The sequence below is a fragment of the Phasianus colchicus genome, chromosome 5, assembly GCF_987193195.1.
Source record: "Phasianus colchicus chromosome 5, bPhaCol1.hap1.1, whole genome shotgun sequence".
NCBI classification, from domain to species: Eukaryota; Metazoa; Chordata; class Aves; order Galliformes; family Phasianidae; genus Phasianus; species Phasianus colchicus.
This window is the reverse complement of record NC_143440.1, coordinates 35,447,525-35,468,223: the sequence shown is the minus strand read 5'-3', so window position 1 is coordinate 35,468,223 and position 20,699 is coordinate 35,447,525. Positions and strand designations below refer to the sequence as shown.

General features: G+C 35.3%; 1 protein-coding gene across 11 annotated transcripts in view; it reads left to right on the top strand.

Annotated features, from left to right (window-relative positions):
• The window catches only part of HECTD1 (HECT domain E3 ubiquitin protein ligase 1), a 55,783-nt gene that overhangs the window by 31,350 nt on the left and 3,734 nt on the right, over positions 1-20,699 (top strand). For 5 of the 11 annotated variants that reach the window (XM_031593764.2, XM_031593763.2, XM_031593762.2 and 2 more), the window contains exons 20-37: positions 1,124-1,258; positions 1,349-1,488; positions 1,943-2,266; positions 2,697-2,863; positions 3,073-3,249; positions 5,698-6,534; positions 9,535-9,756; positions 11,404-11,537; positions 12,308-12,464; positions 13,293-13,515; positions 15,054-15,108; positions 15,339-15,521; positions 15,827-16,037; positions 16,115-16,200; positions 17,673-17,800; positions 18,723-18,924; positions 19,060-19,197; positions 19,486-20,093. In XM_031593764.2, the coding sequence (XP_031449624.1) occupies positions 1,124-1,258; positions 1,349-1,488; positions 1,943-2,266; positions 2,697-2,863; positions 3,073-3,249; positions 5,698-6,534; positions 9,535-9,756; positions 11,404-11,537; positions 12,308-12,464; positions 13,293-13,515; positions 15,054-15,108; positions 15,339-15,521; positions 15,827-16,037; positions 16,115-16,200; positions 17,673-17,800; positions 18,723-18,924; positions 19,060-19,197; positions 19,486-20,093 (4,127 nt within the window). The remainder of the gene's footprint in view (positions 1-1,123; positions 1,259-1,348; positions 1,489-1,942; positions 2,267-2,696; positions 2,864-3,072; positions 3,250-5,697; positions 6,535-9,534; positions 9,757-11,403; positions 11,538-12,307; positions 12,465-13,292; positions 13,516-15,053; positions 15,109-15,338; positions 15,522-15,826; positions 16,038-16,114; positions 16,201-17,672; positions 17,801-18,722; positions 18,925-19,059; positions 19,198-19,485; positions 20,094-20,699) is intronic. The other 6 variants (XM_031593769.2, XM_031593765.2, XM_090141285.1 and 3 more) reach the window with 4 other exon arrangements.

Genomic DNA, 20,699 nt, shown 5'->3' with positions numbered 1-20,699 from the left:
GTGAAGTAATAGTGATAGTGATTTTTTTTTTTTGTCCTTGAATGTTCTTTTCATGTAAGAATATGTTCCCCAATGAGTATCTTCATAACTAGATTGTATCCAAAAAGAAGTGTTTGTTGAAGACAACTATAAAACAGGTTCACTTATGATGCCTGAAGATGGGCTGTAATAGCTTAAAGGTCTCATGTATGCTCAGTATGGTATCATCTCAGATGTATGATTAGTAGATTCTTGTAAAGGAAAGCTTTATTTTGAAGGAAAAAAGCTATATATATATTTTGTGTGTGTGTGTGTGTATAAACATTACATGAATTTCATAGAGTCATAGAGTGGGTTGGCTTGTAAAGGGTTTTAGAGACTGTATAATTCCAACCTCCCTGCTGTGGACAAGGTCACCTTCCACTAGATAAGGTTGCTCCCGATCTTGAACACTTCCAGGGATGTCACATCCACAGCTTCCTGGGACAACCTCTTCCAGTGCCTTCCTATTCTCCTTGTGGAGAATTCCTTCCTGATATCTAATTTATATGTACCCTGCTTTAGCTGAGAGCTATTACCCCTTGTCACATCCCAGCACTCCCTGATGAAGAGTCCCTCTTGGGGCTTTCTTGTAAGCTACCTTTAGGTCCTAGGAAGCTGCTATAAGATCTCCCTGGAGTCTTCTCCAGACTAAACAACTCCAGCTCTCTCAGTCTGTCTTCACAAAAGGGGTGCTCCAGCCTTCTGATCATCCTCATGGCCCTCCAAGACCCACTCCAACAGATCCATGTCCTTTTTAAGCTTGGGGACCCCTGAGCTGAACTCAGTATTCCAAGTTTTCTATTATAACTATAGGTCTTATAATTTGGAAATTAAAACTGTGAACTGACAGGAAATATGAAAATATTCACTTGATTATCTAGTTAGTTGACTTATATGTTGACAGTTATTGAAGAATTGTTGGGGCATCAAAAACCACTAAGAGATTACCTTTCAAAGCACAAAATAGAATATAGCATTTCTTAAATTGCACATAAATATATCTGATAAGCCACTGGAACTGCTGAAGTAAAATATACTGCTTTTCTTAAAACTAGAAAACTTAAACAGTAAAGCCTGGATTAATGTTTAGATACTCTTTCAGATATTGACAAGACGTTTGAGGTTTCGTTTGGAACGTGCTTCAGGGGAGACAGCCTTGATAGATCGAACTGGCAGAATGCTGAAGATGGAGCCGTTGGCAACTGTTGAATCTCTGGAACAGTATCTTCTGAAAATGGTGAGCAACATACTATGCACACAGCTCAAAGGAATAATTGCATTTTTCATCCCTAATTATTATTCTTATTATTTTTGCATATATATGTAGGTTGCAAAGCAATGGTACGACTTTGATAGGGCTTCATTTGTTTTTGTACGAAAACTACGTGAAGGCCAAACATTTGTATTCAGGCATCAACATGATTTTGATGAAAATGGAATTATTTACTGGATTGGGACAAATGCGAAGTGAGTTTCTTTAAGCTAAATATTTTGAATTCCAATGTAATAAACAACATCCAATGGGGGGGAAATGAAAATTCGTAATGAAGTGAAGTCTATTACTTTTGTTTTTTTAAGAAGAGAGTTATCTTTGCTTTTACTCTTGATCAGTAGAATTAATTTTGGCTCTTTTTGAATAATAGAAAAATGTATCTGAAGGCAGCTTGAAAATTAGTTTGTATGAAGGGGTAAAGTAAAATGAAGGGGTGGGGATGGTTGGATATTTGTTAGCTGCTGTAGCAAAGTAAAGTATTTGGACCATTCTAGAAAGGTTTTTAAATTATCTAAAGTGATATTAAGTTTTTTGGTTTGTAATAAACTCTGCTGTAATCAATAATTTACAGTAAACTGTCAAATGTTAGTGATACCTGTGTTTTAATGTAAGTAATAATTGAACAGTACATTTCTCTTTTCAATATAGAACTGCATATGAGTGGGTAAATCCAGCAGCCTATGGGTTAGTAGTGGTTACATCCTCAGAAGGAAGAAATCTGCCTTATGGCCGTTTAGAAGACATCCTAAGCCGTGACAGTTCAGCTCTCAATTGTCATACTAATGATGATAAGAATGCTTGGTTTGCCATAGATCTTGGCCTTTGGGTTATACCATCAGCTTACACATTACGCCATGCTCGAGGTTATGGACGATCTGCTCTCAGAAATTGGGTTTTCCAGGTATCTAAGGATGGACAGAACTGGACTACTTTGTATACTCATGTTGATGACTGTAGTCTCAACGAACCAGGGTATGTCAGTGTATTTTACTACCTTTTATGAAATTGTGCTCAGTAAAAACATACTTGACTGTGTTCTAATTATATGCGTGCCATACAATGCGTAGTTATGTAAAGGAGTGACCTAGATTACCAAGGATGGATAGGAACATAAGTGATTCATAAGTTCTGTGTATGGTTCATGTAATGCCATTTATATTTTTCTGTCATTGTAAATTCACTTTTTGTAATTTTTTTTTAAGAAAATAGTAACACTAGCAATCATCCAGAATTTGGTCCTAATGTTACTAGGTCTTATATTTCTTATGTTCTTGGCAACTTTCTGATTTTTATCCATAAAGGGTCACTGTTACGATTTGTTTGATACTAATACTGAAGTGTTATGTTTTTTTTTTTTTAAATTTCTCTCTGTACCCATATTTTTTTTCTAACAAATTTGAAGGTCTACAGCAACATGGCCTTTAGATCCTCCAAAGGACGAGAAACAAGGTTGGAGGCATGTTAGAATAAAACAGATGGGAAAGAATGCCAGTGGGCAAACACACTACCTCTCCCTGTCTGGATTTGAACTTTATGGCACTGTGAATGGAGTATGTGAAGACCAGTTGGGTAAGAAAAGTACTGCGTATATCCTCTTTGTTCCCTTAAAATACATTAGTATTTTAACATAAAGTATACAAATAAATGTAAAAAAAAAAAAAAAAAAAAAAAAGGTGACTTTTGCATTGGAACTTGCTTAAAAACAAGCTCAAAATTATTCCCCATTCAATATTGCTATACTTTTCCAGTCATTTAATTCCAGTTGATATTTCTTGAAGGAAAAGCTGCTAAAGAAGCTGAAGCAAATCTGCGAAGGCAGCGACGTCTGGTCCGTTCTCAAGTTTTGAAATACATGGTTCCAGGAGCTCGAGTAATCAGAGGAATTGATTGGAAGTGGAGAGATCAGGATGGAAGCCCACAGGGTGAAGGCACTGTTACAGGAGAATTGCACAATGGTGAGTACAAATTGTCTGAATTTGTAAATCTCTGTAGCATGACTATTTGATATTTATTTGCTATCCACATATGCTATATGTGGAATTGGTAACATCATAGTGTTTCTACTTAGTGTCTTGAGGAAGTTGATACTTTTGGGGAGGAGGAAGCTAAGTACCGTAACTGTAGTGGTCCATTTGTGAAATTCCATATTAATGCACAGAAAAGAAATCATTGTTTTAAATGAAATATTTTTAGACCTTTAGGTTTTTTTGTTGTTTGTGTTTTTTTGTTTGTTTTTTGTTATATTGACATTCATTACAACAAAATAAAAATATGCCCGGTTGGTTGATGCTTACTGATTAATCTAACTTTGGGGCTGCAAAATCTATATTTACATTCTTCATTTCTTCTAGCTTAGCATTTTCAGTATTTTTCTTCACTTTTGTTGTGTTCTGTACCTTTCCTACCTTGCTAGCTTCATTGGGATTGCATTGTTATTTTGTTGATTTAAAAAAATGAAATTAACGAGGGATCAAAATTGAAACCTGTAACAGCCAGCGGAGTCATTGCTCAAGAGGAAGAGATAGTGAAAGGTCAACAGAAAGGGCTGTGAACATACTTTCCCAGTTTCCCCCACGTCTACCCCTATTTTGGTGTATATAAGACTGACCTTATTTCTGAAGCATTTTAAGTCGTTCTTAGTCAGATTTTTAGCTGTCATTTCTTATAAATTTGAGCAGTGTCCAAGGTACAGTGATCTAAAATGTTTTGAAAAATTGAGTCTTTTTAAAGCCATTCAGTGTAGCCTGTAGGGAACCATCTTATTATCCAGATGTATAGCTGCACTCTCAGTTTTAAGATGTTAAATCTAATTTGTGAATAGTATATTACTAAATTAATATTTTTTTGTTCCTACATTCTGGTAAAATTTTTCCATTTAAGCATAGGTGAAGTGGAGGTTCATTTGTGAAATAATGCCAAAATATGAAAAATCTGTCAGCATACTATTAGACCTGCCACAGTTGTCTTGCAAATGGAATTTAGAAATTAATATCCCATTGGCTTTTCTGCAATTATTAACATGTTTAAACAAATCTTGAATTGTTTCGGGGCCATAATAATGAAGTGACAGGACTAAAAGGAACAAGCACATACTATGTATTTTAAAAAACTGTGTAGGTTTTGAACTGTCTGTGATTAATATTATAGAAGGAGCTGTACAAAAAAGGAACAGTAATTTAATTGTGCTTTTTCAGAATGCCTAAGCAGATACACATAAAGATGAAAAATCATACTGTTTAACTGTGTGGAACTTTTTTTGTGTTTGGTAAGAAAGACCACTAAAATGTAGAAAGATACTAAGCTTTTCTTTGGCAAGTTTGCCTCTCAGAGCTTCAGTGGCGTGAAACTACTGAGATGTAGGTCGTGTAGCTGAAGTATTAAAAAAAAAAACCAACATGATACAAGCCTGCTCGCATGGGGATAAGATGTCTACTTCTGTGGAAGCTTTATCCACTTTTTTAAATGTTCTTCCTCCAGGGTGATATTTCTAAACAGAAAAATGCCTGTGATCTTCTATTTCAGCCTAAAGTGATGATGGAATAGATTAGAATAGCGGCACAAGATTTGGTAAAGTTAATGCACAGTAAGAAAAACTTAAAAGAAGTGTTTTAGATGACAGAGATTATAGTAGGTATCAGACAAGTAAAAAGATTTTTTCCCCCATTTGTATTCTAGTTAGCTAAATTTTACATGTTATCATTACAGCTTTAATATGTTTAACTTACAACATTTAATGAAGGAGTTAAAGAGGAACAGCATCTCTTTTTTGTGCTGTTTTGATCCCAGTATAATGTTTTAACTTTCTGTGAAAAGAATTCCTCTTGCAACTCTGAAATAAGTAGTCCTTATCTGATCTGAGACTTTTCCTGTGAGTAAGAAATGCCTGAGTTCCTAAATTATTGCCTAAATTATTCAGCCAAAAAGCTGTGTATCATTAAGCTCCTGCATTCACTATATGGGGAAAAAAGTATCAAATCTGAAAGTAACTAATTTTAATAAAATGCTCGTATATCAAGTATTGAACAAAGAAAAACATAAAATGTTCATGTAGGAATTACAGATTCTTGCCAGATATTAATCAAGTTACACTGATATTGTTTCTGATGTTAGAGAATCTAATAAGAAAAATTTGAGAGATCCTAGTAGGTCAGGTTCATTCATTGCTTTTGGCTGGATTCTGGGATCCTGAAGATAGAAGCTGATCATGCTTGCTGCCTTAATTTTCACAAAACATTGCCAAATTGCATAACCATTCTTCCTTTTGAATTGGCTTTAAGGGTTATTCAGTAATTTTCAATTCAGATGTGCAGCCCTTATGAGGAGCTGATCCCACATTGTGGAGCTACTGTCTGACGCTCCTGTCTGCTTTCTGCTGGATCTCACAAACTCCTGTCCCTTTCCAGGCTGGATTGATGTCACCTGGGATGCTGGTGGCTCTAACTCTTACCGTATGGGCGCAGAAGGAAAGTTTGACCTCAAGCTTGCACCAGGGTACGACCCTGATTCAGCGGCATCACCCAAACCTGTTTCATCCACTGTTTCAGGCACAACGCAGTCATGGAGCAGCTTGGTGAAAAACAACTGTCCAGACAAGACGACTGCTGCTGCAGGCTCCTCAAGTAGAAAAGGAAGCAGCAGTTCTGTGTGTAGCGTGGCCAGTAGCAGCGACATCAGCTTGGGTTCGACCAAAATGGAGCGGAGATCAGAAAGTGTAATGGAGCAAAATATAGTTTCAGGCACTGACGTCCACGAACCAATTGTTGTTCTGTCTTCCGCTGATAATGTACCTCAGGCTGAAGTAGGGTCATCTTCCAGTGCAAGCACCAGCACCTTAACAGCGGACATGGGAAATGAAAATACAGAAAGGAAGTTAGGTCCTGATAATTCGATACGTACTCCTGGGGAGTCCAGTGCTATCTCCATGGGAATTGTTAGTGTAAGCTCTCCTGATGTTAGTTCAGTTTCTGAACTGACTAATAAAGAAGCAGCATCCCAACGACCTCTAAGCTCCTCAGCAAGTAACAGACTTTCAGTTAGCTCTCTGTTGGCTGCTGGAGCACCAATGAGCTCCAGTGCAAGCGTTCCTAATTTATCATCTCGAGAAACTTCGAGCCTGGAGTCTTTTGTACGAAGAGTGGCAAACATAGCGCGTACCAATGCCACAAACAACATGAATTTAAGCCGAAGTAGCAGTGATAACAATACTAATACTCTGGGAAGAAACGTCATGAGTACTGCGAGTAAGTAAGAAATATTTACTTTTGTATTTTAAGTTTTTGTTGTTTCTTTGGTTTTCAGTAAAGGAGTTTGGATTCTGTTGGCCTAACAGAAATACATAGAGAGCAGCCTTGTTCTTCTGCAAGTTTACAGAACTGAGGAAGAGCTCACAAGGTTGTAGGTAATAGGAGAGTGTTCTGTGGCCCCTTGATGTCAGATTGCACTGTGGTACCATCAAATGGAAAATAATTGAAATTTGATGTTTTTTTCATGATGAAGAACAAAAAGAGTGGCAGTGATAGCTCATGTAGGATACTCTTTCTGTCCCATCTGTTCTGTAGAATTTGTACATTCACCTTCTATCTTCCCGTTTCTTTTATTTGATTTTTACCATTTACCTGAGGAAATGCAGGTTTTTCATATTTCATTTGAAATTCTTTCACTTCAAATTCATTTCCAATTATTTGTCTAAACTCGGGAATGAAGAGCAGAGTAGAAAGAAAAAGTGATGAAATTGTTGTAATTCCCTGTTATCTAGTAAACTGAGTCATCTACTGTACCCTAATACTGTCCATGTCTTCTAAAAATGCCATTGTATGAAGCTTTAGATATAGCAAATCTTTCAGGCATGTTAATTTTACAGATATATGTAGTTGATGTCATTTTAAATTGGATTATGTACATGCTTCAACTTCTTCATGTTCTGACTCAGATTATATGTGGGATTCACGTATTAGCAGATAAACTATAAATTTACTGAGTTCACTCTTTTGAATTTTAATAACACTCCCATCTGAGATGTTATTTAACCAGCTTTATATTAGGTATGATGTTCGGTGTTTTGTGAGGTAGATGAGTTAGGAGAAGTAAAATTACCTAACCAGTAGGAAGCACTCTGTATTTTCTTGTCAAGATTTTATGCTTTCCTAAAATTTCTGTGTTATTTGCTTTTAGTGGTTTTTAAAATGTTGATAGTTGGTGTTGGTTTTTGTTTTTTTTTTAACTTGAGGGAGGATTTTAAAATGTATTTATGCATTTGTATTATTATGGTACTGGGAGAGAAAAAGGCTTGTTGCCTGCATTAAAAATGTAAATAAAATAGCAAAAAGAAAGTCAGATTGTCATTTTAGGCAGATACTCAGTGCCTCTAATTCTGAAGTAATTCTGAAGTAATTATTGGTGGGATATCAAACACGTTTGGTATAATGACCATGTTAAAGTTGGAAATAAGTACAGGGTTTTTTTTTGTTTTTTTTTTTGTTTTTTGCTGTATTCTTAACATTAAAAATAAATCAAAACTTTTAAACTACCCTTCATGTAGGAATTATCTACAAATAGAAACTGTAAATCAGAACTTGTGTCCCACAGAGATTGGATACTAAATTTGAGCAATCTCACCAAAGTTATATTGATGCTTTGTGAAAAGCTTAGGTTAAAAAACAGATGAGCAAATTCAGATGTGTTATAAATCATGATTTGTGATTTAAATCTCTTTGGATTTGCTGTGGGAATTGCATTTGGAAACATTGGCATTTGTCAGGAGTTAAATGGTAGCCTGCTTCTTCTTGTTCTTGAGATCCGAGCAGATGAAATGCTGACAGTGGCTTTTTATGTTTCTCTTGCTTATAAGAGCAAAGAGTTTACTGTTTTTAATTAAAGTGGATGAAAAATGTGTATACTGAGCAATTGACTGTCAAGTTCTTAACATCAATGAAAAAAAAACATTCCATGCTTTCTTGTTTACACAGATGAGTATATGGTTTGATAACTTACTAAATCTAAATTTTGCTCCTTTCTACCCACATATAGAACAACAAAAATCAAGTGCAATACCTGCCTTTGCTGCTTTTAGTTTACATTTTTAAATTTTTTTAATGTATTTATGTTCTTACAACAGCATTTGACAAAACAACAAAAATATATGATTTTGTTTTTATCGAAAAGCTATCAAATGCTCTTGGGGGAAGAGTTCTGGTTTGCACTGTACTGTCTTTCAACAGTAGTAATCTTTGCAAACATCAATGGTCTGAAATTTATACTTTTAGTTTAGTTTTAGTTATTAGCAACACTTCAGTTTAGATAAGTTGCAATAACAAAAATGTTTACTTTTGAAACTGTAGAACTCATATTTGATAAATTTTAGAAAAAATAGGTAGAAAAAAAGTACACATAAGTTTAAGTACAAATGACCCCTCAGATTTTCACATGCAAACATGTGATTCACCATCTGTGTTTGCAAATAAGAATGCAAGAAAATGTTCTTAAGATTGGTGTGTAAATACATAATTATACATAAGATTAATTTCTACTGTTTCAGATCTGTACAGTATCTGAAATTCTTTCTACTGAGTTTATGGTGAATGGAATTTTGTTTCAATTGTTAACCTAAAATGCATTTACTATGTTATATTTGAATGTGCAGTAAGGTAACTTGTTAGTTGTTGCTTGTTTAATATAAATCATCCAACATGCATTACTAAATTCTATTTTTCACAATACTGCTAGTTCATCATGAATATCACTAAGAATTATGTGAAAGATAACAAGCCAGAGTTGCTTTCAGAATGTTAAGAAAAATGCAAAAAAATTTAAATTTGTCGTATGTTCTGTTCTTAATTCATTTGTATATAGTAAAATTCTTTTCTTTGTGTAATTTCATTGATGTTAGAGGTTTAAGAAAAATGTAAGGCTTTAACCAATATTGGAGTAACAGATTTCAGGAATACTTTTCTTATGTTCACGTAATTTCAGATTTACAGTGGGGATTTGGGGATTTATTTAATCATTTTATTTGTTTTAACTGTGCACAAGAGAATATGCTCAGATATGGGCATCTGCATGGTAGCTTGCACTTCTGCACTGGGAATCTCTTCCCACTAAGTCTGTTATTCTTAATTGTAAAATACCACATTGGATAATTTTTCAGTCCAAAATATATTTTTCAACACAGGACTCATGCATGTAAATTGTACTCTTCAAGTCATCAAATCATTTATTTTATCTTACCATATCTTTATCTATAGCGTCTCCTCTTATGGGTGCCCAAAGTTTTCCTAATCTGACTACAACTGGTACCACATCAACAGTGACCATGTCTACATCCAGTGTTACTAGCAGCAGCAATGTAGCTACAGCAACTACAGTTTTATCTGTTGGTCAGTCGCTTAGTAATACTCTAACTACTAGCCTAACATCAACATCTAGTGAGAGCGATACAGGGCAGGAGGCAGAATATTCTTTATATGGTAAGTTTCATTTTTAAATGAATGTAAACAGACTTCCCATTAATGATTTTTCCATTCTTCCCATTGTTATGATTTTATTTTTTTGTGTTTAGTAGTCTATTTACTGGTAAGAATTTGGAAGCTGAGTTGTTCATGTGTTAGTTTTGTAAAGCAGTACTCGAGTACTTTGTTAGCATTACATTACTTATGATTCCAGGTCATTAATTCAGTAATTTCTGTATCACATGATGATTATTTATGGTATAGTTTATTTTGGGCACTTAATCTTTACCGTAAGCAAATTGTCTTGGTTTTTAATGTAGTATGCATGTAAGCCTTTACTTAAAATCGCTGTGTTCTTTCTCATTTAACATGCTACATGCTACATCTCATACAATGAGATACATTCTAGTATTCACTGAAAAATATCCAACCATTAGATATGCTGTACACTAAAAATTGTATCTGAGGTTCCAAGTGTCTCCAGTCCATAGTAATTGCAAGCAATTGGAAAGAACACAGAAATGAAATTGGCGCAAAGAACAGAGTTGTGATTTGAGGAGCAAAATTCAAAGTTGTATGAAATTTATATGCTAAATTCAGGCATTAGGATGGAAGTTATTTGGAGGATATGAATGATGTGAAAGAGGATTGTAGTTAACTAGGCTGACTGATAAAATCGGGGAATGAAGTTGATGAAGTCAAGAAGAAAAACTTGAACTAGATGCAGGAAAGTATTTCTAATGTGAAGCTCATTGGATTGAGGGAGATTATTGAAAGAAGAGATACACAAATTGTGTAAAAACTTGGTTGAATGAGCAATTAGAAATCGTGTTTTATTTTGTTGCTTATCATGAAGTCTGTTCTGGCTGTTCAGATTAGTCCCAGATTAGCAGGGCATTAGAACTGAGCCACTTGGAGTTGGTTAAGATATCTACATATACCATCTCCGTTTATTCTTTTAAGTGTCAATATTTGATCAGGTTACAAGTCTTAAAATAGAAACAACTGAGCAGTTATTTTCAGAAGTTACACTAGAGTGTTTGTTGGGGACTTAACAACAATTCAAAGGGTATTTGGACCGTTTTTTTGTATATAGAAAAATGTAATATTTCCCTATCATAGTTTGCCTTGGATGACTGTGGATTTCTTTTTTGTTTATTTGGGGGAAATCCTGGTTTTTAAGTGTTAGTACTAGGTGGGTGAAATTGATCTTTGTATCTAGCTTCAGCTTTTAATTACAGAAATTCAGTGACAACTAAATCTTCAGAAATGTTGCTCTTAAAATGTCCTTTACAGTATAATTTGAGATGTAATCACATATTCATAGTGGAAATTATGTCATTAACCTGCTTTTAAAACTAAATCTAGAATCAGACAAAATAAACTGGTACTAATTTTTACAGTCTTTCGTAATTTAAAATGAGTGGAATTATAACATGTTTGATAAAAGCAAATGAAAAACCAAGCACTTTCTGGTTATTCTTAGTTACACTGTTACAGGCTTCATTTGTTAGATATATTATATCAGCAGTGGTTTAATTCTCTCTTTTGGTTTGTGAGAATTGTTTTTTCTCTTCTCAATGTTAAAGTTTTTACATTTTCATAATTTGTCTTTAAGAGATTTTTTTTATTTTGCAAATAAATATATAAATATATATGTTATAGATTTTCTGGATAGCTGTCGAGCTAGTACTCTGTTGGCAGAGTTAGATGATGATGAGGATCTACCTGAACCAGATGAAGAAGATGATGAAAATGAAGATGATAACCAGGAAGATCAAGAATATGAGGAAGTTATGGTACAGTATAGTTATTTACCTTAATTATCTATGCTAACAGATACATTAAAAATCCAGATATTTTTTGCAATACAGAGTCTTAGAATATTCTTTAACGTCCCTTTCAACTCCAGTCATTCCGATTCTAATTAAAATATATGCATTCAGTTTTAGCACTACTAAATTGGAGAATTGCTTAAGAATCTCTTTCTTTACAGCGTAGCTGACTGAGCACTAACACACTGCCTCGAGAAGTAGTGAAGTTTACCTCCTTATGTTTCTTCAAAGACCTCAGATACACATGGTCTTGGGCCACCTGCACTGGGTGACCCTGCTGATTCAGCAGGAGTCAAAAGTCCCTTCCAGCCTCTGCCATTCTTTGACTCTTCGATTATAAGTGCCAATCCATTAAGGCTCTAAATCAAATGTCAGAGATAAAATAAGCTTATACTTCTCTGGTACTGCAAACAGAATACCTCTTTCAGAAGGCAGTTCATTCTGCCTTTTTCCTATTCTTGCGTATATCCTGAGTATTAACAAAAGCTGTTTTCTTACACATTCATATGGATATAGTAAAATTGTGGGGCCTTGTTGGAAAGGATTGCTAAGTGGGCAGTCCCCCTCCTGTGTAAATTTGACAAATTGTACCACCTTCAACATTTCTTCAAGAGAAAAATGTTTTTGAACATCAGCACACTCTGAGACATTATAGGTCAGAACTGACATCTTAAAAAGCATCCTGGGAACAAGTTGACGGCAGAAGTGATTCCTTTTTACTTCCTTTATTTTAGGAAGAGGAGGAGTATGAGACCAAAGGGGGTCGTAGAAGAACATGGGATGATGATTATGTTTTGAAACGGCAATTTTCTGCTCTGGTTCCTGCTTTTGATCCAAGACCTGGTCGAACAAATGTTCAGCAAACAACTGATTTAGAAATCCCTCCACCGGGTATGTTGACAAGCTGCATTTGTGATATGTGATCAGGCATTATAAGGGCCCTTTGGGCTCTGGGGATCCTATCACTATTAGCCAGTACAACATGCTTTTGTATCTGTGTGGCTTTTCATTGTTTGAATGAGAGCTTCATTTGCTTCTGCAGGTGCAAGCACTGAGGAAGAAGTAAGTTAAGCACCGTGTAAAATAGTCACAGTCTTGAATCTAATTCACATTAGTGTTAGGTCTCTTGCTATGTCTCGGTCAACCTACAGGGAATAATCTCTGTATTGAGCTGCCTAGATTAACTTTGATTGGAGAGGTCTTGCTGAAGCATTCCAAAGCCTAGATGGTGAAAAACTTCACACAGTCACTGAGCAGTCTGTATGACAAGCAGCATAGCATAGGTTCTTTTTCCTTCATTCTTCTTCAGTTCTGTAGGCATAGTCAGTGTTCATTACAGAAAGGAGTGCATGTTTTTAGGCTTATGTGGAAATGAACCATTGTTGATTTTGGTGAACTGTAAAGAGTCAATACAAAAGGAAGTTGCCATGTAAATAAGTAATTCATGTGCTATAATTATATTAAAGAGAATATTACTGATGTGTAAGAAGCAATATGGATTTCAAAAACGGATGGTAGCTTTACTCACATAAAGAAGTGGTATAATTATGGCGCTTAGTAATAGCTCATAGTTTTAATTCAGTGCTTGCTAAACTTGCTGGCCTGCATGCAGGAAATCTTTATAGCTCCTTATTAAATCACTTTATTAATGTTTAAGCCAGATCGTCATGTTTTATGTATTTTATGTTAACATCATGTCATATGATTTTTCTTTTGCAGGTACACCTCATTCAGAACTCTTGGAAGAGGTTGAGTGTATGCCTTCACCACGCTTAGCACTTACATTGAAAGTTTCAGGTCTTGGGACAACTCGAGAAGTAGAACTGCCACTAACAAATTTTCGATCCACAATATTTTACTACGTACAGAAATTGTTACAGCTTTCCTGTAATGGCAATGTGAAATCTGACAAACTTAGACGTATTTGGGAGCCAACATACACGTAAGCTCACAAGTTTGTTATTCTGCAAAGAGAATACTGTGTGACTGATTAGGAGACAGACGTAAAACAGTGTTAAGATCTCTCCCTCCTGTGTAAGAAGCAACGCTAGAGTTAGATTCTTTCCTTACATTTTTGTTCAGATGTTCATATCAGTTTTGAAGGTAGTGCTATGACTACTTCAAAAATAATTAAAAGAAAAAAAAGATAATGATCTCTAATGTTCAACTGTGACAGTATAAGAGAGAGAAGAGGGATCTGAGAGTGCTGGTTGATTATTTTTTTTGAGGGATTGCTTATTTCGCATTCAATAATGGTCTGTCCCAACGTGTGGGAAGTCAAGCAGAGGCAGTAGGAGACCTGCATGGATGAAGAAACTCCCAAAAGAACTCAAAACATTAAAAGGAAGCATTCAAATGACGGAAGGAATGTCAAGTGACCCAGGAGGAATATGGAGACGTAGTCTGAGCATGCAAATAGAGGGAAAGGAAAGTCAGTGCCAGTCCAGAGTTGAAACTAGTGAGGGGTGTGAAGGGCAATAGGTTAGGATGCAGCACTGCTGCTGACTGGAAGCCATCTTGCTGGAAAGTAGCTTGGAGAAAAGGGCATGATTGTTCTGGTAGAGATAAAGTTGAACATGAGCCAGCTGTGCACCCTTACAGCAAAGAAAAGTCATCAGCATCCTGGGCTTTGGTAGGAAGAACACTGCTACCAGTCTGAAGAAAGAAATATTCCCCCTCAGTGCTAGTGAGAGACTTCTAAGCTCCTGAGAGCCTATGAGAGATGTTGATGTTGATGACCCAGAGCAAGTTCTAGCAAAGGGCATCTGGGAGATGAAGGCTTAAAGGGTGTAAGGGCATGTATAACAATACAAACTGAGTCCATTCCAAATTCAGCTATTCTCTCTATCCTAACTTGTCTTTACTTGATTTATGGTAATAGGAATTCTAAAACTGTAATTGTGCATGTCTCAATTATCCTACCAGTATAATTTCTATCTAATTGGAAAATTAATGCATATGAAAACAACATTAGTATGGTTGTTGCAGTTTTTAACTTTGAATATTTTTTCAGTGTTTGTGTCACAACTATTGTCTGTGTTGTCTTGTGTCAAAAGTAGTGTTTTGTATTAAAAAGAAAAATAGTAAGAACAGTAGAAATATTTGTAAATGTGCAAGTCTCTGAAGTTAATACGTACGCAGTAAACTACCCTAGAATTTCAAGCTTCACTGAGCTCATGTAATGAAGATCCTAAAGCCATGTTGGGAAATTTGAACAATAAAGTGGTTTGTGTACTCAAACTTGACTTAAAGAAGAGTAGTTATCTTGCAGAGCATTTAATTTATTCACACTGTGAAAATTAAATGCTTGTACTAGTTTAAGAGCTTTGCTGGATGTTCTAGGAAGTGAAAATCAGCTGCTTGCTTTTTTTTGGATTATGCTACTTAAGTGTCATTGTGTCTAACAACTCAGTGTGTAACTTCACAATTTTGAGGACATCTTATGAGTATGGAGTACTAATTCATTGTTTTAATATCTAGAATCATGTACAGAGAAATGAAGGATTCTGATAAAGAAAAAGAAAGTGGAAAAATGGTAAGACTTCCCTGCCTCTGTTTATGTTGTTGTGGCTGTTTAAACAGCAGCAAAGTAAGTCTTATTGCAGTTTATGAAATGCTACATTAAAAAAACTAACAGTTTTCAATTAGCTAAAGGATTTGTGAGTGTATTTGTTCATGCATGTTCTTTTCAAATACATAATGCATGGTGAAATCTTTAAGACTTTACAATCAGGAAAAACCAACATTTGGTGGTTCCTGTTGTAGGGTTGCTGGTCAGTAGAGCATGTGGAGCAGTACCTTGGCACTGATGAATTACCAAAGAATGACTTGATAACCTACCTGCAGAAGAATGCAGATTCAGCTTTCCTGCGCCACTGGAAATTAACCGGCACTAATAAAAGTATTAGGAAAAACAGAAATTGTTCCCAGCTCATAGCTGCATACAAGGTATATGTCTGCATCCAATCTTATTATTTATGTATGGCTGTGTGCTTTGTTTTGAATGTTCACAGGCCAATAGCAAGTTTGTGTTTTGCTTTTTTTTTTTTTTTTTTAAATCTTCTGTTAAATATACATGTGTTAAAGTGTGTTTGAATCATGATTTGAATTATCAACAATTGAACTAAATGTTCAAGTTAAACACAGTAACCATTCTGGTTTTTCAAATCTTTAACTTGGAGCACACGAGCATAAGGATGGTAATATGCATTTTTCATTCATAATATTTTTTAATTATTATTTTTTCCCCTTAGGATTTTTGTGAACATGGATCAAAATCTGGATTAAGCCAGGGGGCCATTTCTACTCTTCAGAATTCTGATATCCTTAGTTTGGCAAAAGAGCAACCTCAAGCCAAAGCTGGCAGTGGACAGAACTCCTGTGGAGTGGAAGATGTTTTGCAGTTACTTCGCATTTTGTACATAGTTGCTAGTGACCCTTACACAGCGCGAACTTCTCAAGAAGGTATGTGAGTTATAAAGCAAAGTTCCTCAAATGTTTTTGTGAACACAAAATAAATGATTTTTTTTTCTTCATTTCAGAAGCAGATGAGCATCCTCAGTTTAACTTTCCACCAGATGAATTCACAAGCAAAAAAATTACCACAAAAATTCTGCAGCAGATTGAGGTAAAACTCTTTCTTACTTAAACAATTTGAATGTATTAGCTTTTTTGCTGTCTTGCCTTTTGAATTGTTTCGTACAAAATTTATTTTCTTTTATTTTGGATGGGTAGATTCTGCAGTAGCAGGCTAGTCTGAATAGAAACATAGCAATGAATGTTATGATTGTTATGTTTAGAAAGCATAAATTTTTTCATCCCAATTGAAACAATTGTTTTGAAGTGATAGCAGTTATGATCCTCAACACAGGCCTTGATATATAAAATGATGATTTAGTTTATGTCTAACCAACTGTGAAATCCTCTAGAAGGTGGAAGAAAGTGCTTATCAGCTTACTGTGAATGTTTTGTTTATATTAGATACTCTCTGAACTATGTTTGTTGACATTTAGTCAACTTAGTATGGCTAAGTCAAACTTCAGTATTTGTTCTAATCACCTGGTGGATTTCATTACAAAATAATGAAGAGACCTCATGACATGCTTCCAAGTAGTTGCTTTGACAGGTTTCCTGAATTAACTCTATAGACATTAAACTTCTTCCTGAAAATCAGATTTGCAAGTTTTTTTGTTTTTGCTAGAGTAGTTCCTCATCCATTAGCAAAAACTTGAAGTTATTTTAAATTGGAAATCACAATTGGGAACAGGAGTATTATGATATGTGGTAACTGAGCATAGGTTGTCAGTATTGCTGCAATCCTGGAATCTCCAGTCTCCATTTGTAGGGCAGGAGAGGATTTGCAGTGGGGGTTATTTGGTGTCATATCTTCCACCCTCACCATCCCAAGTAATATTTGGGAATATGGAATTATGCTTCAGTAGAACTACGTCTTTTTTTAATCTTTATTAAAGAAAATGAAGATTCTAAATTCACTTAGTTCTTTTCCTTGTTTGCTTTTTAAGGTTCTTTAGTTACAGTTAAGTCACCCTAATTATTGAAGAAAGTTTGTTTTTCATGATCTTATAAAGGATGTTTAGGCACCCACATATCTTTGTAGTGATAAAATAATTCTGGCTCTTTGTTGTTACATTTTATTTTAGAAGAGACAATAGTAATATTTCAGTATGGATCGTCTCTACTATCTCTACATCTCTACTGAATTTTTTGTGGTGTCTTCCAGAATTGAATAAGTATTTGACCACTTTTGAGCACAATTCAGAAGTAGTTATCTTGATAATTAGGTACCGTGATTTCCCCACAATACTTTGACCAGTAGGCATCCCAAGGATTTAGTACAGATCTTAGTGTATGCGCCAAAGCATTCTGTGTCCACTCAAACTCTAGAAACTCAGGGAACATCTTGTTAGTGGCATTTAAGAAAAAAAACAACTTTGCTAAGAAGCAAGGAACTTGCCCTTGAAAAATTGAAAACTCAGCTTGCATATATAAGGTGTCTGTTCATCAGTTACAAACTTGCTGGAACAACCTGAGCCTAATAATAGAAATACTTTTTGTTGTTGTTTCTTCCATTAAACTAAGGAGCCCTTGGCACTAGCGAGTGGAGCTTTGCCAGACTGGTGTGAGCAGCTAACAAGCAAGTGTCCTTTCTTAATTCCATTTGAAACTAGACAGTTATACTTCACCTGCACAGCATTTGGAGCATCAAGGTAAACAAACAAGTGAAAAAAAAAATCTCCACTTCTCAGATTTCTTTTATTTTATTTATTTTTCAAGATAGCTTTTTGAATTAGTAACTCACAGAAAAACCTCATCCTAACAAGATAAACTTGGCTTTCCAGATTTTAAGCATTTTAGTCAGGTAGCAGGAAAAACGGGAGGATACTGGGAAACTTCAGAACTTTGGGATGCTTCTAACATTTCTCATTCATTGTGTTAGAAGTTTATGATGAGTGGCTTATCTTTTGTCTGATGTTCTCCTGAATTTGAAGAAATTTCATTCTTCGGCATGTTATCTGAAGACATGGCTGGGTTCCTGTAGTTAGTTACACCAGATAGTAATTCAATTGGGCTGCAGTTCATTGTGTAATGAACTAAAAACAAGAAATAAAGAACTTACTTAAAGTAACTGTGAATTAAATAAATTTTGAAAATATAAACCAAAGCACATAACTTTTGTTTGTTCTTTGCTTAGTAGAGAAATCGTAGAAATGTTTGAGTTGGAAGGGACCTTTAAAGGTCATTTTGTCCAGCTCCACTGCAGAGAGCAGGGACACTTACAACTATCTCAGAGCCCTGTCCAGCCTGACTTTGAATGTCTCCTGGGACAGGCTGTCCATCACCTCTGGGCAAATGTCAAACAAAACAACCAACCAGATGGTAGATTTGTAGATGGTTGATTGTCGCATAGATGAAAATCCATACAGGAATTTTGAACTTTGCTGTCATATAAGTATTGTTATTAGAGGCAGTTGTTCTTGCTTAATTGATATGGGTCTTTTGGAGCTATGGAGGAACAAAGGATCCGTATAATTCCTGTAACACTAGTAATATGTTGGAATTTTTTTTTAAGTAAACTTTTTTCTTTTGTACTCAAGTTTTAAATAACTGTTTTGTGGTGTTTTTTTCTAGAGCAATTGTGTGGCTGCAAAACAGACGCGAAGCCACTGTTGAAAGAACAAGAACCACAAGTACAGTGCGACGTGATGATCCGGGAGAATTCAGAGTGGGACGCCTGAAGCATGAAAGGGTGAAAGTTCCGCGAGGTGAATCCCTGATGGAATGGGCAGAAAATGTCATGCAGATTCATGCAGACAGAAAATCTGTTCTTGAGGTAAAGCATATCTGCCTAGTAGAGTGAGCTTAAATAGCCATTTCTAATGTGCTGGCCAGGATATGGAATATCCTGTTGCATAACCATTTCACTAGAAATTTCTTTTATTGTTAATATTCCTTGTGTTTTTTATAGGTTGAGTTTTTAGGGGAGGAAGGAACGGGCCTGGGTCCTACCTTGGAGTTTTATGCATTGGTAGCAGCAGAATTTCAGAGGACAGATTTGGGAGCTTGGCTTTGCGATGACGATTTTCCAGATGATGAGTCTCGTCAGGTCTGTTTCTGTTTGCATGTTAAATTCTAAGTGTTCAAAACTTATTTAAGAGAAAAATGAGCTAGATAGCCAGGAAGGAAAGAGCATTTGATCAGTGAACAGCCACTCATCATCATCAGGAATGACCACAGTGTTCCATAACTCCTTCTCATTTTTTTCTTTATAACACGAAAGTACAATAATAGTAAGTTAACTAGCACAGTCATATGATTAAATTCACCTATATCAATGTTATTTTTTATTTATGAATTTTTAATGTTAATGTTTATTTTCTGTCTCTTAAATCAGGTTGATATTGGTGGTGGATTAAAACCCCCTGGTTACTATGTACAGCGATCATGTGGACTCTTCACAGCACCATTCCCACAAGATAGTGATGAACTTGAAAGGATAACCAAACTCTTTCATTTCCTTGGAATTTTCTTGGCCAAATGCATTCAAGACAATAGACTTGTGGATTTACCCATTTCTAAGCCTTTTTTTAAACTCATGTGTATGGGAGACATTAAAAGCAATATGAGTAAGTTGATATATGAATCACGGAGTGACAGGGACTTGCACTGTACTGAAAGTCAGTCAGAGGCTTCTACAGAAGAAGGGCATGATTCATTGTCAGTAGGAAGTCTGGAAGAAGACTCCAAATCAGAATTTATTCTTGATCCACCAAAACCTAAACCTCCTGCCTGGTTTAATGGAATTCTAACATGGGAAGACTTTGAATTAATAAATCCACATAGAGCAAGGTTTCTAAAAGAAATTAAGGACCTTGCAATTAAAAGGCGTCAAATTTTAAGCAACAAAAGTCTGTCAGAAGATGAAAAAAATACAAAACTACAGGAATTAATGCTGAAGAACCCATCAGGTTCTGGGCCACCACTTAGCATAGAGGATTTGGGGTAAGAATTTTCATACTTATATGTAAACAAACAGTATTGTATTAGAGATGAACATTACCACATCTAATAAGAATTGAGATTTCTTTGTTTTAAATAGTATCATTGTGAGGGGGTAAGTGCAATCATTGGAGATGTAGCAAAATCCATTTTGCTGTCTGTAGCTAGATTGTAGTTCCTTCTTGTTTTAGGGGTTTTCCTTCTTACCTGTTCAGGCTTTTTTTAATGTTTTAACTTAAATGTGGCTGCACCATGATGCTGCTATGACTCCGTAGGAACACCTAAATACTTGCTAAGACCTTTACAAAAATGTGAATCAATCCATTTGTTATGACAACTATTGAAATTTATTCAACTTCTTGAAGAGCTTTTAAAGAGAACCCTTTGAGCTTTTCTGAAATGTGGATATGTATTAATAGACATCAGTGCAGTGTTGGAAGATACAAAACTACTGTGTGAATTTGAGGATGTCATCTTTTGTAGTTCTGAAATATTTCTTTTCAAACAACACTAGTAGTGTGAGTTATTCATAAAAATCATCTTCTGCCACAGGAATTATATAGTTAAGGTTTGGTAATTGCTTATGGCCTTGTTGACTTCAGTGTAACG